The sequence below is a fragment of the Kogia breviceps genome, chromosome 6 (genome assembly GCF_026419965.1).
Source record: "Kogia breviceps isolate mKogBre1 chromosome 6, mKogBre1 haplotype 1, whole genome shotgun sequence".
NCBI lineage: Eukaryota > Metazoa > Chordata > Mammalia > Artiodactyla > Physeteridae > Kogia > Kogia breviceps.
The window spans coordinates 16923569-16941175 of NC_081315.1; the positions used below are offsets into that span (position 1 = coordinate 16923569).

General features: G+C 37.4%; 1 protein-coding gene across 11 annotated transcripts in view; it reads left to right on the forward strand.

Annotated features, from left to right (window-relative positions):
* Nucleotides 1–224: 224 nt before the first annotated feature.
* RAP1GDS1 (Rap1 GTPase-GDP dissociation stimulator 1) overlaps nt 225–17607 on the forward strand; it is a 157066-nt gene continuing 139683 nt past the window's right edge. For 4 of the 11 annotated variants that reach the window (XM_059065888.2, XM_067035531.1, XM_067035533.1 and 1 more), the window contains exon 1: nt 225–548. In XM_059065888.2, the coding sequence (XP_058921871.1) occupies nt 545–548 (4 nt within the window). In that variant the 5' untranslated portion in view covers nt 225–544. Of the gene's footprint in view, nt 549–2128; nt 2171–17607 lie in introns of all 11 variants that reach the window. The other 7 variants (XM_059065887.2, XM_059065889.2, XM_067035534.1 and 4 more) reach the window with 5 other exon arrangements.

Below are 17607 nucleotides of genomic sequence, written 5' to 3' on the forward strand. Positions count from 1 at the left end.
TCGGGGTAGCGAGCCGGAGGGTAATAGTTCGGGCTGAGCGTCCCCGCGCCCAGCCTTCCAGAGGCTCACCCTCCGCCCCTCAGGCTGCCGCCATCAAGCTCCTCCGCGGCGGCGGCAGCCGGCCCGCAAACACACGCCCACCAGCACGTTCAGATTCTTTCCCCGGGGGGAAAAAAAATGGGAAGCACTGAGCATGCTCGGTGGGGAGGGCGGGGCGCTCCCGGACCGCGCGTCGAGGCGGACGCCGCTCCAGCAGGCTCGGCGCCTCCGCCTCCCGCCCGCGGAGCCGCGCCCGCCGCAGGCTGCGCCCGTCCGCCCCGCCCTACCCCGCCCCGCCCCCCGCCGTTCGTCCCCGCCGCGGCCGCGCCGCCTGCAGCAGCAGCAGCAGCAGCGGCAGCAGTAGCTGCTCCTCCCCGGCGGCCACCCCCCGCGGGTCCCTCCCTGGCTGCAGGAGAGGCGGAGGTAGAGGGAGGACACAGCGCCGCGCCGCCCGCACCGGAGACCTTCGCCTCGCCCTGCCGGCTCCTCACCCTCTGGGAGGACCATGGGTAAGTCATCTTTCCTCCCCCGTCATCGCCTGACATATTTCTCTTTCTCGGCGTGTTGCAGGGTGGGAAGCATTTCTCGCGCAAAGTTGCCGGATTTCTCAAATCCACTGGTGTGAGGCAGTGGCTCTTCCTCCGCGGAGAGTCGGCGCACGCGGAACGCACGCCGAGTCCGCGGGCTGGGAGGGTCCCGAGGGCGGGGTGGGGTCGGGCCGCGGGGCCGGACAGCCCGCCCGGCTCTCGGGCACCTCGCTGCCTCGCCTCCCCTCCTCCATGCTTCCTGCCCGAGCCGGTGCTCGGGCACCACAGAGCCTGCCTTGCGGGCTCTCATTCGCTGCCCCATCCCGGTTTCTTCGGAGGCCGCCCGCTTCCTTTCTCCCGCGGCTGCTGGGCTGGAGGCTCGGGGCGGACCGCGAGAAAGACCACTTCACGTAACTTCCCTGCCAGGGCGACCTTTCCCCATATTGGGGACTGCCCATCCCAAGGCGAGGAGGTGTGAGCAAGTAGTTTGTGCGGGAGATTTTACAACCTGCACGGAAATTATTTTCGGTGGGGGAGAGCGGACGGTCTCATAGGTTGAAAGGATGACTTGTCAGAGGCCACGAGGAACGTGAGGAAGGATGGATAGAGCCCGCTAGCTGTTGAATTAGTGTTGGGTGACTACAGTGTGCAATACTCCTGTGCTCAACCCATTTTCTTGGTTCCTTCGCCTGTCTGCTGTAGCAGGGAAACTGCAACCTGCCTGTAACATGTTACCGAACTTACATGTTAGTTATTCTTTCCCAGCTTCACTTGTCGAAATCTCCATAATCCGATTTTAGTTCTTTCGCGTTAATATCAAGAGTTTTGGATGAGATATTTAAAAGCAAATATGTTTTATAAAACTGCATGTAATTTAAACCTAAAATTTTTTTTCATAATATGTTGCTTAATTGTTAAGTTCAGTCATTGCAGAAACGTCTCTTGGATGCTGTAATGTAATTAAAAGACGAAAGTTTTTAAAAAATAGCAATTTGGAATGCCATACTTCTGCAAGTTGCCCAGTTTGCTTCCATTCCTGTCTATCATAGTTTCCTCTTTTTAAAGTTTGCTACATTGCCATCTGTCAACTCGGACTTTCCCCACCCCTTCCCTGCAAGTTATTTTAAGCTTGAGATGAGTGTGGTCCTTTCACCTGTCAATACATTGCCCAGCACGTACAGAGTTAGGTCATGGCAACTCTGAATCTTCATAGAAGTATCTGGTGTCGATGGAGCCTACTCGAAAAGCAAATGCTCCAAGCTCTGATTCAGACCTTTGGCCGTATATTAGGAAGAGGTCATTGTTACAAGAGGAGGTGGTATGAATGAAAAATGAATCTAGGTCCCAGAATTTTATTTTCAGTTTTTTTCAGTTCAGTTTTTTCCTTTTTAATGTACTATTGGTATGCTGACAGATTTCTGTAAAAATCGGGCGGCCCATTTATATGTAGATAGTCTTTCTCTGGGAGTAGAATTTTAAATTTTAAATAAATATTAGTTCGGATTATTGGACACATTATGTCCTTCCCTTGAACATAACAAAATTTTTCTTCTTAATTATAGGCACAAGTTTGGCCTTTAAAATATACTTCCCCATGTTTCAAGGTGAGCTAAAAAAAGTCTGTTTAAAATTTTAACTTACGTGTTAAATCAGTACCTTTTCAGTAGAAAAAATTCCATTCTGTTGCAATACCAGTGAAAAAATACTTAAATAATTTACTTAAAAATAATTAATCTTGAAAATCTTGAATTCTTTACTTGATTTCAAAGACAGTCCAAATAGAAATCCATCTCTCATTTGAAGCTTGTCAGATATACTTTGATTAAGCACTCTCTCTCCTTTTACCATTCTGTTTGTACCTTGCTGGAAGCTTTATAGCCCTTACGTAATCTGCTTTATAATGGAGTTGTTAATGTGTGTGTGTGTTGTGCATTTAATCATGTGTTCCAGAAGATGAAATTTGTGTCTTATGAATTTTTGGGTCCTCTACAGTGCTTACCACATAGTATGTATTCAGTAAATCTTTGGTGAATTAATTGTTGAACTGGAAACCTGTCTGTTATTTTCAACTTGTGAACCTGAAAGTATGGGCTCTGAACAAACATTTGGGTTGGTAGGTATTATGGAGGTGATGGAGATGTGAAGGAAGTGGAAACGGAAGTATGATTACACTATGACTGCTTTCTTTCTCTCAAAAAAAATAAATTGGATTGTCTAAGAGGTACGGGTTTTGGAGCAGCCACCAGGCAAGCTATTTCCTTCTACACTGCTGTTTTCAGTGGTTTAGTTTGTGATCAGTAGGTACATACCATAATGTAAAATTGAAACCTTGGGAAGCAACGTTATATTCGAAGCCAAGGAAGTTATTATAACAATTCATATATACATAAGGGGTATACTGATTAATGGTAGGGGGGAAAATCACTTTTTAATGTCTTTTCAAGAAATAAATAAGGTGATTTTTTAAAAAGAGATTCTCGTGGCAGTGATTTTTCTCCATAAGAGAGTGAAGGAAACTTCCTGTGTAGTCTTATGGACCATGCCTATTATTTTATGTATATATTTTATTATAAATTCAACGTAATTTGTTGAATATCAACCATATGTAATGTACTGTGGGAGGATAAAAATTAATAAAACATTTTGCAAGTTTCTTATAATCTTAACAGGAATAATGTTCTACATACACAGGTAACTAAATAAAGTATGAGTGATACAGAAGACCTTAACATATTTTATAGTTTCAGAGGATGGAGAGGAGTTTTCAGAAAAACGATGTTATTTGATCTAATGGTTGGTTAAGCTTCTGAAAGGTAGAAATGAACGGAGACTGTTAATCAGGATAGGAGTAGAGGGAGAGAAATGACATAAAGGAAGATACAGAGATAGAAACATTCAAACAGTTTCAGGATATGATTAGATAACCATGTTTGGCTGGAGCAAAAGGTAAGGAAATAGTGGGTGACAGAGATGAAAAAGTTGTAATAGGTAAAGAACAGATAATGGAGGACCTTGCATGCCAAGCTGAAGAAGTTTTTAGACTTGACTTGTCTATTGAGGGACTGTTAAACTTTTTTATATAGATAAGTGATGGAACACATCTGTGGTTTAGGAAAATTAATCTGTCAGTTGAGTGCAGGATGGATTGGATGAGAAACTGGAGAATAATTCAGAAGGTGGTTGTTGCAGTTTGGGTGAAAATATACACTGTCCTGAACCAGCCTGTGGCAATGGGAATAGAAAATTGCAATAAGGAATATGGAATTAAGAAAGGGGTCGTACATTGTTGCCTGGGCAATAATGAGAATGTAGGATCTTTTAAATATCTATTTAATCCACTGGAAGAGGAAACGTGAATGAATAGTCAGTTTTGGATCTGATGTGTTGGACTGTTTAGTTCGCCTTTTAACATCTCTGTTTCTTGATGACAGGGACTCTCATACTAGGTTTTGAATACATTTCCTAACACTAGTGTCTTGCATGTAGGAGCTATGCAGTAAAAATCAGTTGACTAACCAAAACTAGGTAAAAAATATTTAAGTTATTTTAACTCTCAAGAGAGGATTTGAGCTAGAGATCTGGATGTTATCCACAATTTTCCTGAGATAATATTTGAAGTTAGGTAGGAGGATGAGTCAACAAAGAAAAAGAAGAAAATTTGTCCAAGGTAAGAATCTTGAAGAATGCCCCATTGTTAAGGAAAAAGAAGGAAACAATTTGACACCAGAAAAGACAGTAGTAGGTAGGAGTGAAACACTAGAATAGGCATATGGTTGATTTCAAGAGTGAATGGTCAATAATGGCTGTTGCTTCAGAACAGTAAGAGTAATAGGACTGAGAAAAGGCTCCAAGCTGATGTGGTTTGGTTAGGATATTACCTAGGGTATTTTCTAAAAAGCAGTTTTACAAGGTATGATAGCTATGGAGGTCAGTTGTAAAGGCTAAGTGGCTAATGAGTAAGTGGAGACAGAGTTCACTATGTATAGTAGTACAATATTCCTTGCCCTGTTTAAAGATCTGTATGTAAGCATAGTTTCCTTTAAACATTTTTTGAATGTCTTACTTTATGTGGAATGACACGTGCTATTTTTTTGCCTAACAATTTGTAATCTCACCGTAGTGCCTCACATTTCTTTGACATTCCATTTTTTATGTCTTTGTGACTTAGTATAGTATACTTTCTGTTTTTGCAGTATCTGTCATGTAGAGTGAGTTTAGAAATGGTTTTATAATTTTACATGACAGTTTGCATAAAGGATACTCTACTAATGAATGGTTTTATCACTTTTTATTTATTATTCATCTTTGTGAATTTGGGATTTCTCTAGTTACATGTTCGCCTCTAATTATACTCTTAATTCATGGAGTTTTCTTTTTCTCTGTAAGTACGTATAAGCCTTATGCATAAGTCTTTTTTTTGTTTTTTTGTTCTTTTTTTTTTGGCTTGCATTTCTAAGTCCTGGAATAGTTTCGTAGATAAATAGTTAAAATTGGTACTTTTACTTATTCTTTATAAGTCAAGGTGGAGCAATAAAATATTTTTATAAGCTGGTAATCACCAAAATTTATTATTTTAAAAGAGCATAGATTATATATTGACTAGTTCAGTAATTTTTCTTATTGGCTTTATATCTATTTTGTATATGCCCACCTTTTTTCATACGGGAGAGAGCTAGATTCACTATCCTTGGCAGAGTCATATTTTCTGAAGTCTCTAGTACTACTATTTGGAAGTTATAATAGCCTTAATTCATTTTGAGAACCATAGAGTTTTAATTTTCACAGTGGAATGTTGGAGCTTCTAGGTGCCTTTAGGGAAATAGTGTGATCGCTCTCTCCAGAGATTCCAGATCAGCTGAACTGAACCTGATGATTCTGGAGTTATCAGAGGCACCAGCAACAGCTATAAAGAATTATGTAGATTTTTAATATCCCCTCATGAACATCAGGAGGGATGGAGAAGGAAGATCATCTCCTTTGGGAACTCCATGTTAATTTTAGATAATCAGATGTTCAGATAAGGAAAAAACTGATAAGGAAAAAAATTAATTTAAAATGCTTTCCTAGACATTTAACTTGAAAAAGTTAAATTAAAAAAAAATTAAGGTATCAGAATAGGTTATAAAGTCTATTTTGGTTCTAAAATTCTGTAATTCTTTGAAACTAAACTTTGAAATATACTCAATATCATTTATGTCTGAAGTGTTATAATCATCCCTATGTAACTTGTTTTTCTTTATTGTTCGAAGGGCAATGTCTCCTTGAGGTAGAAACTTCTGAGTATGAACCAATTTGTTAGACTTGTCTAAATAGATGGCCTAAAATACCATTACCCATGCTGGCTAAGATATGGATGCTGAATTCAAACTGCAGAGTAATGTAATTCTCTCAGTACATCTATTTATACAACTTTTGTTGGTAGAAGCATTCCAGGAGTTAAAACTAAGAAATAGCATAGTGATAAATGGGAGTAGTTAAATTGAGCTGCTAGCCATAATTGGCTATACTTATAAACTCTAAAGTCCTTCTGACTTTTTGTTCACAAAATTAACTTTTTCCATATGGGTCCTATATCTGACCCCTTCTCTAAAGGCTGTTTTGCTCAATTTTGTCCATGTTTATGGCTTCAACTACTGTCTATATGCTACTGATGCCTAAAAATATATACCTGGGCTCTATCTTTTTCTCTAGTAGATGGTTAGACATCCCTACATGCATAGTCAGTTCAAACTCATTGAGTTCAAAACTGAATTCATTGTGTAATTTTTAATAATGATAACCAGAGGTATGTTGATTAATGTTTTGCCAGAAGCCTTTCTCCAAAAAAGCTCCGATTTGTGGTGGTTGGTTTCCTGTGAATGCATAGTCGGGAAGAAATGAGATGCAGCACACCGTTATATAATATATCCACCATACAGACAAAATAGCCTCATGAGCACAGATAATAATAAAATGTAGTAAAGTAATTAAGTAGTGATGAGTTTTGACTATTAATAACTTTGTTTTAATATAACTTATTTAATTTTAAGTTTATAAAATTTAATTTTTGGTAATGGCTATTTTAATAACTGCCTCACAAAATTCCTAAAAATTTAATTATCATTATCTCATGGGCTGGTGCAAGGAGGCCCCAGTACACCTTTGAAGTAATAATTATCATTTATTACCATTTATTAAGAATTATTGATGTCAGTAATCATGTTAAACTTTACATTTTAAAATATTTTTTTAAATAGTTTTAATCTCTTCAACAGTTCTGTGAAGTGGGGGACACAGTCCCCATTTTGTTTACTCAAAGAATTAAATAATTTATCCAAGGGGACAGAACTAAGTCTCTAAAATCCTGTTTGAGAGCATTGATTCTCACACTTTAGCTTGCATAAGAATCACCTATAAGCTTGTTAAAAAAAAGAAATTACTGGGCTCACCCTCAGAAATTCTCATTCAGCAGGTGTGAGATGGGCCAAGAATTTGCCTTGTCAAGGCATTTCCCAGATGATGCCGCACTTTGAATAGCATCACCATAAAGCAGAGGTCTGCAAACTTTTTACATAAAGGGCCAGATGGTAAATATTTTAGGTCTTGTAGGCCGAGAGGCAAAATCAAGGATATTACATAGATAAGAGTGAAACTATATATGAGAAAAAGGAAATATCCACAAAATTTTTATTGACTAAATTCAAAATATAACATGAATTGAACATGATTTATTGTAAAATACAGGTCTCCGAATGAAAAGATTGTAATTCCTTTTTTGAGATAGCAGTTTCCTTTAATTGGGATTTCCAGTTACCCTATCATCAAAATTGATTGCAGTTGTTCATTTGTTAATGCAGACCTGTAAAGGCATTTAATTGATTTTGTCTTTGAAACATGTGTTCACACAGACAGGTACTACCAAATGCTGCTATCAATCATGGGCATATGATCGATCTTAATAATCACATGAATTGTATAGAAGGCATTTATAGAATTCTTTTAGATTCTCTTGATAGTTTCCATTTACTATGCTGTTTACATTGCAGATTAACCAATTGAAAGTTAGATGGAAGCTCACTTGCATAGTTAAATGGATTTTGATGTATGGAAGTTTCTTTTGCACTTGCAGTGAGGTCTGAAAAACACTGCTGGAACTGTAGTTTGAGCTTGCATAATATATCTGTTACACATTTGTATATGCACAGAGATCTTGTTTTTAACTTCTGACAGCGCAAGAAATGTATAAAGCAGATTGATGGTTACTTGTGATTTGAACAGTGTTGTCAAAATGACTTAACACAGTATGTTTCACATATAAGCACTGTTTTGCCTTGACTTTCAGGTCAGATTCAAGGAGACATTATCAAATCTGCAGCAAAATATCACTTCCAAAGGTATTCATTGTTTGATAATAATGGTTGAAGGCCCCTCTTTTTGTACAGAAATTTCAGTCTCACCATTGAGCTAAAAAAAAAAAAAAAAAATCACTGTAAAACCGTACACCTGCTAAGCTCTTAAGCTGTTGTATGGTAAGGCAAGTTAGGATATGCAGCTTCTATTTCTTATCAAAGTACAAACAACCGACAGTGGTTAAATCAGTGAGTGTGAATGAAGTTGATATTATTAGTTCAATCATACATGTTAGTTTAAAATATTTTTCCCATAAAATACCTGCTGATTAATAATATAATGAAGAAACATAGACTATAAACACCTTATTTTCACAGATTTTGTAAATTTATTCAACTAAGCCTTTTTCTGTTCCTCGCATGTTTCCAGCACCATCAGGTGTAACACATCTTAATAGAGTCCACTTCAGGTTGTACTGAATTAATGTTTTCTCAGCTTTAAAAATATTTTTGCCTCTTCTATGAAGTCTTTATAGAGGCTCTTCTTCAGTCACTTCACGTTCAGCCTTGACTTCTCGAAAATAAGAACGCTATGCAGTATCACAAATATCTGTCTGTTAATTTATCAAGAACCAAGGAAAACCTTTTTAAAATTATTTGCCGTGTCTTGTAATTGAATATTGATATTGCTCCCCGTGCCCTTAACCTCTTCAGGTAGCTATTCTCACTGAAAGACTTCTTAAACAAGCTTTTTCCCCTCTCTGGAAATGTTTCTTTGGTTGCTATAGTCAAAATACAGTTTAATTAACTCACCATGAGTAAACAGCTTTCCTTGTTTGACTAATCAGTGAGCCCCTCAGAAACTTAGTTTGTTTGCAACTTCATTTTCACTTTTTCTTTTTGTGAAGAAATTCTGCTATGATGAGGTACTTTGTTTTATTTATTTTTAAAAATTTTTATTGGAGTATAGTTGCTTTACAATGTTGTGTTAGTATATACTGTACAGCAAAGTGAATCAGCTATACGCATACATATATCCCCTCTTTTTTTGGATTTCTTTCCCATTTAGGTCACAGAGCATTGAGTAGAGAGAGTTCCCTGTGCTATACAGTAGGTTCCCATTAGTTAGTTACCTATTTTATACATAGTATCAGTAGTGTATATATGTAAATCCCAACCTCCCAGAGGTACTTTGTTTTGTATTTTCTAATTCCTCTGACGATTACTTTCCTATGAGTTGTGAATATGATGAATACTTAGTCTGGTAATATAGATATATATTGAATTTTTCTAGCATAGCTATTGTGTCATTGTGTGATTTGCCATTTCATTCAGTAACAAAATAATCCGTATGCCACTTTAAACATTAAAAGCATGATATTGGAAGTACACTTTTCTCTTTTCGTTTTGATGTGATGGTCAAAGTGAAATGTTGTGGTGTGGCAATACACATGGTACTCGAGACACTGAACAGTCATAACTGTGTCACTGCAGTTTGTAGTACATCAAGCAACAGTGTAAAGTGATGAGAGTACCACATATGGTTGCTGTCTCAACAACTCACCTCTATCATAGTGAAGTGAACACTGGTGTAGACAATAAATAAAGGAATGAATTATGTCCCAATAAAACTCTTATTTGTGGACACTGAAATTTGAATTTCATATAATTTACACATTATGAAATATATTCTTCTTTTGACTTTTTTCAACCATTTACAAGTGTGAAACCATTTAACTTATGGGTTGTATAAAAACAGGCGGTGGGCTGTAGAGTAATGCTTTAGAGTAATGCTATACTACCTCACCTTTCCCCAAGACTTTTTCTCCCTTATGCATTCCGTAACTCCCTGGGTGGTATCACCATTTATCCAGTCAACCATTCCTAAAATCTAGAATCATTCTACTTCCAACACCCTTTGGGTTCCCTAAATTCTAATAGTTCTACCTGCTTGAATCAGTCCTCTCCTTTCTCCACTGTAAACATGTCAGTTCACCTCTTGAAACCACTTTACTAGTCTAACAGATGTTCTTTCTCTCAGCATTCCCCCTCTTAAGTTCTTGAATGCTTCTAGAGTACTCTTTCTCAAATGTGAATCTAATCATTTCACTCCTTAGGTATTTTTTTCAATAGGTTTCCAACATGTATAACAGGGTTTCCAAACTCAAATGAAACTATATGATTAAAGAGGGTTAAATGGTGATCTTTTCACACATACGCATTTTTTCTTTTTTGCATATTAAATCTAAAGGAATATTTTATTTCCATAAAAATGTATGCTTTCTTTCATTTTTCTTGACAAAAATGTCTTTTAAAAGTCTTTCATTTTCTCACCTTTGATAAAAGACAAAGTTTAGAAAAATGTTTCTCTACCATGATAAAAAACAACAATGAAAGCATGATGAATTGTAACTAACCCTGGTCCTCACTGAAGGGCTACAACAGGAAATGGTGGGACTATGGCCAACTAAGAGAGTATGTGCCCAACCTAAAAGAGGAATGCCCTACTCAGCTCCAGCCAGCTTTGCCATGTACAGGATGAGGGCCCAAGGAAGCCAGATTTTTGGACTTTTCAAAAGAAACCAGAGGTTACATTTTTATCTGAATACTTCAGATTGTTAGTTTTCAGAATTGTAAGACACAGGGCCTCAAACAATGACATCTATCTGGCTCTGTCTCTTTCTGTCCAGATTATGGAGCTGAGGCTCAGTGAGATTAAGAGACATGCCCAATTTCACATATTTAGTTAGAGTCAGTGTCAGATCTAGAATCTTTATTTCCTAACTCCTTAACTAGTGTTCTGTTCATTATACTAGGCCAGCTCCAATCTGTTAATGAAAAAAAAAGTGCACACACACACAGGGGCACACGCGCACGTGCACACACACACACACACACACACACATACAAACAAGCTAATAACAAGGATTCATTCAGGTAAATAGGATAGTGGAAAACTCTACCCATTTCTGTTGCTAGAGTCCAGGCCCTTACCTCAGCCACTACTGAGACCATTTCTTAGTTGGCCTCTCGATACTAGACTGTGCTCTCCAGTCTTTTCTATGTGCTATGACCATCTTTTTTTAAGACACCACATTGATCATGTCACTTCCCTACTCAAGATCTAATATTGCTTCAACTGTCGACCACATCAAGTCTAAACTCTGCTTAGCTTTCAAGGTCCATAGAAATCTGCTACCTCTCTTGTATTTCTCACTGCTTTCTGAAATACATCTTCCTTTATCCTAAATATTCTTTGTCAGTGATACCACCAAGACACCACTGTTCATGTTACCCCTTCTTCTAGAATAACTTTTCATATTCATTCTCCTTAGTCCAGCTCATGAAAACTACTTCTGACCTCTCATACTGACCTCTTATTGTTCTCTGGACACCTCTCACTTCTTGGACTTCTATAACACATTCAATAACTTTAGTTGCTCAGTGTTTCATATTTCTTTTTTTTTTTTTTTTTTTTTTTTTTTTTTGCGGTATGCGGGCCTCTCACTGTTGTGGCTTCTCCCACTGTGGAGCACGGGCTCCGGACGCGCAGGCTCAGCGGTCATGGCTCATGGGCCCAGCCGCTCCGCGGCATGTGGGATCTTCCCAGACCGGGGCACGAACCCGTGTCCCCTGCATCGGCAGGCGGCCTCTCAACCACTGCGCCACCAGGGAAGCCCAGTGTTTCATATTTCTTATTGGCATTCAGTAAATACTTGTTTGTTCAGTTATAGAGTCACTACAGATTCAGGTCAGTCTTCTGCTCCAAATTTAACAACATTACCCTATAGTGATGATAGACATGTCTGTAACAGAGCTTGCAAACCAGCAGTCCATGGGCCACATATACTCTGCAGAAGGATTTTTTTAGCGAAGTTTTAGAAATTGGAATTAGTTGTCAACATTTAAACAATCAGGAAATTTCTGATAAAAATCTGCTTCACCAACTTTTCTTGAAAAATTAAACATTTAAGATCTCTGAACCTGTATTTCTATTGGTGACAATCAATGATAGTTGTCCTTTAGGCAGGGTATAAGGTCCCCAGTTCATTACTTCTTATTATTATCTTTTTTTTTTTTAAAGACACTTCTTTTACCACTTTATTTTTATTGTTTTGTTTGTTTGTTTTGGCCTCACCGCCTGGCAGGTTGGATCTTAGTTCCCCTACCAGGGATCAAACCCATGTTCCCTGCATTGCAAGCTCAGATTCTTAACCACTGGACCACCAGGGAAGTCCCTCTTACTGTTATCTTAAATCCTACAAATCTCACTCGGTACTCTCTCACTCTTGAAAGTATTTAAATTTGCAATGTCTGAAATTTCTGTTATAGCTTTTGAACTACTAAAGAGTTAATTGTATTCAAGCTTCTGATAAAATTGAACTTATGTTACTTTTGAAAATTAATACATTTATTTTAAAATTAAGAAATTGTTGTGAAAATTAAATTGTACAACTAGTCAAGAGCAAGGTTAACTATCTATGATATATATGGTCATCAGTGATGATTAAACTGAATTTTCAATTGACCAAATGATACAAGAAATCAAAGAGATAGAGGATGGAATCTCTGCTTTTCTGTAAATTAATTAGTTGTTTAGTATAGCCTTTTGGCAAGTTAGTTAAGGTCTTTAAATTCCCATTTCATATATATCCTTAAAATATTACATTATTATTGAATAGGAACCAAATAATAGATTTCAATTAAAAATGGAAGGGGGATGCCCATTTCATACTAATATAAATTATCATATGGAAACTTCAAGCTCAGTTACCTAATAAAGACCTACTAGCCCCCAAACCAAGATCTGTTGTATTTTTCCTTTCTTTTTTGGCTCTCAAGCATAAAACACATTTTCTAGGGCAAATGATGGCATGGCATTTAAAAAAGCAATCAAAGTGCAATAAGACTGCTAAACTGTTTCTAGAGAATATTATTTTCTTATGTATTAGAAAGTATTTTCTAACATATAAGAATTATATAAACTTAAAATAATTATATAAAAGAATTACATAAAATCATAATTTAAATTTTTTTAAATTTTAAATTATTTTTAAAAACTATATAAAAATAGTTGTATAAAATAATTTCAAATAACTAGTAAGTTCCCTGAATTTATGGGTGGAGTTTTGTTTTTTATAGTCAGGAAAAAAATATAACCAGTGATCATCGTACTTTAACAAAAAATTGTTTTCATAACTGTGAGAAGCTCACATCTAAGATTCTTTTTAACAACAGATTTGTCAGGTTGTAAAAATTATTTCCTTTAACTCTTCTGAAAAATATTCCCCTTCTAAGATTCCTCAAGTAGCTCCATTATGAGAGATGAAGCTGATCATTGTAAGAACGTAAAACTTACATTGATATACTTATGCTTCACAGAAATATAAATGTTGATTTATCTTTAAGATTATAAGATATAGTTGGCCTCAGAAACAAAATCAGTTAGAACAAAGACAAAATTTATATGAGCTGATTAACTTAATTTCCTTTTAGTTGCAAGAACACATTTTGGGGGAGGGTGGTGGTAAGTTCCCAGAAAAAATAACTGTCAACTGTGTTGCATTTCTGGCTTTTATATAGTTTGTATAAAGCACCATAGTCAGATCAGAAACACAAGATTACCATATTAGGCATTACAGAAAGTGACAAAATAAGTAGTGCAAGTAGTCACATTTTTTTGCTTTTGAAAAGCTTAACCTCTAACTGGTAGGTAAAGAATAATATAAAAGAATGAGTAATAGAAACAGATACGGCCATAATTTGGGTTCTTTTTTAAAATTAATTAATTAATTAATCACTTTTAAATTTTATTGTTTGAGTCAGGTCTTCGTTGCAGCATGCAGGATCTTTAGTCGCAGCGCATGAGCTCTTTGTTGTGGCGCGCAAGCTTCTCTAGTTGTGGCGCATGGGCTTTTCTCTAGTTGCGGCGCATGGGCTTTTCTCTAGTTGCGGTGCACAGGTTCCAGAGCATGTGGGTTCAGTAGTTGTGGCACGCGGACTGAGTTGCCCCATGGCATGTGGAATCTTAGTTCCCCGACCAGGGATCGAGCGCATGTCCCCAGCACTGGGGTGTGGATTCTTAACCACTGGACCACCAGAGAAGTCCCCTTAATTTGGATTCTAGACAAAGAGAAAACACCTCCCCCCACTAAGAATTTAAATGAGAGGATAGATCAAATTTATCTTTTCAGCACCTAGTACAGATTCTTTGGAATATACAAGTGCTCATTACTTACAGTGATCTGGAAAATCTTTCCTAGAATTTACTTACTTATTCAATTAAACACTTGTACTAAACAGCATGTTACTACCCTTGAGATGCTATGGCAGAGACTGCTCCCCGATACATTTCATTGTGATTTTCTTTCTTGTTTTTTGTTTTGTTTTGTGACATATTAAGATACATAGACAGTCGTTAGCTAGTACAGCTATCTAACATGGTTGGGTTATAAATTCATTATTGAAGAGCTTTCACCTGTACAAAGAAAGATACAGGTAGTCCTGCTTTGTACAGCTCTGGTATGCATGAGATCTGCATGAGGTTCACTTAATTGCAGTACGGTGCAGATTGCTTGGTCAGTGAGAAGTGCTTGGACTTTGAAGACACACATGTCTGGATTTATCCCAACTTTGACACTTAAGTTTCTGGGCAAGTTATTCAGCTGCTGAATTCAACTTTCTCAGCTGTTAAAATACAGGTAATAATAACACCTATTTCACAAGGTGATTGTAAATATTATGTAAAATAACAATCATATAAAATTTAATTTCTATTTCCAAAGCTGAAAATACAGTCATTTTGGGGAAACTATCTTATATTCAGAGTTAAAACCAATCAAAGGGTGTAATGCTCTTTGTTGTATTATTTTAACCAAATTATGTAGTGAATATTAAGTTATTGTAGCAGATTATATTTTCCAAAGGTGTCCACAACAATCTCTCTTGGCCCCAGGTATTTTTCTAAATCTTGCCACTCTCCATTGAGAGTTGGGGAATTCTCTTCCTGTTGAATCTGAGCATGCTTGTGACTCACTTGTAACCAACAGAAGACAGCAGAAGTGATGCTGTGATTTCCTAGTCTCAGTAGTAAAAGGCATTGTTGCTTCTACCTTATTTCTCGAGACACTGGCCTGCTTGGAGCCCTGAGAAGTCTGAGACCCTGCAGATGCCATGCTATAAGGAAGCCAGGCCACATAAGGAGGCCTCAGGTGTCAGGTCTCAGGTCAGCAATCCTAACATTCAGGTCCTTCCAGGCCAATCACCAGACATGTGTGTGAATGAACTATCAGATGATTCAGATGATACCAGCCTCAGCCCTTGAGTCACTCCCAGAGACGTTCCTGGCCTTTGAGACAGCATTGAGGCCCCAGACCTTGTGGAGAAAACACACGCCATTCTGTGTGTCCTTTGTGAATTCCTGGTTCATGGAATCTGTGAGCGCAATAAATTGGCCTTTGTTTTATGCCAGTAAGTTTGGGGTGGTTTGTTATGTAACAATAATAATTGGAACAGTTATAAAATGTGAAAGATACATTGTTTCAGTAAGAAACAGATTGCTGTTAAAACTCATTAAAGTGGGCACTACCTGCTGAATAAATGTTTACTGATTTTTTTCTTTCATTTCAAATGAAGATAGCCTAACAGAATTTTTTCTGTTAGCATTTCCTTATGGTTTATTTGATTGTTTTTTATGTGACATTAATTCCCTTGAAAAAATGTTTGTTGACTGTCTTGGCTACCAGAAAAGAGATATGCATGTTTCAACAGTATTATAGGTTTCACTATAACTTTTTCATAAATGTTACCTGTTTGGCTAATGAAAAATGTCAATCAGTACTTTTAAGTTAATAAGGATAGTTACCACTAAAAATTGCGTATTTTTTCCAAAACCGAATAGCCTAATAAAATCTCATAGGAACAAAGGAATAGCTGTACTCCTCTCTCCAAATGAAAATTTAATTATTATACCTGATATTAATTTTAATGTTAATCTTGTATATTTGTTAAGCTCATATTATATATTTGACAAAATTATTTTGAATTTGTTTTGAATTTTGAATCTGTTTCTTTTGAATCTGTTTCTTTCCTTTCACTTTTGGAAGACAGTGGGTTTTCTAAGTTTATTACCACTAAATGAAATAATACTTTCTCATATAATTACCAAAGAATTTCAGATACGTAGTAGTTATTAGATTTTCTAAAATAATACTGTAATGATTCTAATAATAATGGGCACTTTATTAAGATCATTACCATGAGAAAGATAGTTAGTACTATGGTAACATTTGGATTGATCATGCTTTAAAGTTTGTGTGTGTGTGTATGTGTTTTTAAATATAAATAATTGCATAAATAGAGTGCTTCTGGAAGGATGCACAAGAAAATGTTAACATTGATTGCTTCTGGGAGTAAATTGAGACATGTGAACGTAATTCCCACCAAAACAAAATTAAAACTAAAAAAAATTTTCTATACTGTGCGAACTGTGTTGTATACATCTTTGTATCTTTAGCACTTAGGGCAGTGTTTGATGCTTGGTAGATGCTTAGTTCATATTGTTGGATGAATAGAAGTTTGAGGTTATCTTCTTAACCTTTATTCACCTGATACATAGCATTCATGATCTTGTAGACTATGATATTGTTCCCTGAAAGAGCTAAAATTCTTACTTGTTTGCCACATAACTCCTCATTTTTCTAAGCCGACTATGTATATATCTGTATCAGTCTAGGTCCAATCAGAAGGCAGACCACATAATGTTACATTTATATGTATGTATAGATACTCTGACAGGAAACACGAGGTCTGTAGATCTTAGAACAGGGTTTATTACTAATAGAACATTTTAGTACTGGTTATTGGTGCACATGTAGCAGAGAGGAATTTTAAGAGAGGAATCCTAAAATTACGACACTGAGAGCTTATCTTGGGTTGCTGGCACATCTGCCATTCAAGGAACACATGCACACATACCCCTTATCTTTGCTCTTGAATTAAACAAAGCCTCTCTTGGGAGGGGGATGGCATCTTTAGGTTTGTTACCCAAAAAGTAAGCTAAAAGCAAATACCTAGGAAGAAGAGGGCTTTTTTTTTTTTTTACAATCCTAGAATGTGTCCATTCTAAGGGTGGGAGACTTATCTTTATTATAGGTTATCAACTTCCTTTGCTCAGAATGCCCCAACAGTGCAGGAACACCATGAAATCCAGAGAGAATTGTCTTTTCAACACACAGTAGTTTCAACAGGGGACATTTGATGCAAAAACTATTAAACAGTAATTGGAGAGTGACTTTAAAGGTAGATAGCAAACTCTAAAGTGTTTGGTGCAGGAGTGTATCCAAGGAAGGACACACTTCTTTGGAAGGGTGAATTCTCATTAAAAGATATAGTTTCAGGCCTCCTGATGGCATAGAAGTTCACTGGGTTGCCCAGGCCAGAGCTGGTCCATCAGACCTGCAGGAGACTCCTGGGAGAACAAGCAAGCTGGGGTTGATGGGTGGCACACAGACAGCTGGGCATGCAGAGGAAGTTGAAGCACACTGCAGGTACTACTGGAACCTGGAGCTGGAGAAGCCCTCTTCTGCAGGAACCCGGCTCACTTCTGTGTACCATTTGGGCTGGAGTAGCTCTGGATGGCCAGCTCCACAGGGCTTCTGGCACACACACTTCCAGGGCTGAGAGATGGTGTGGGAAGCAGTAACCGGGGCTGG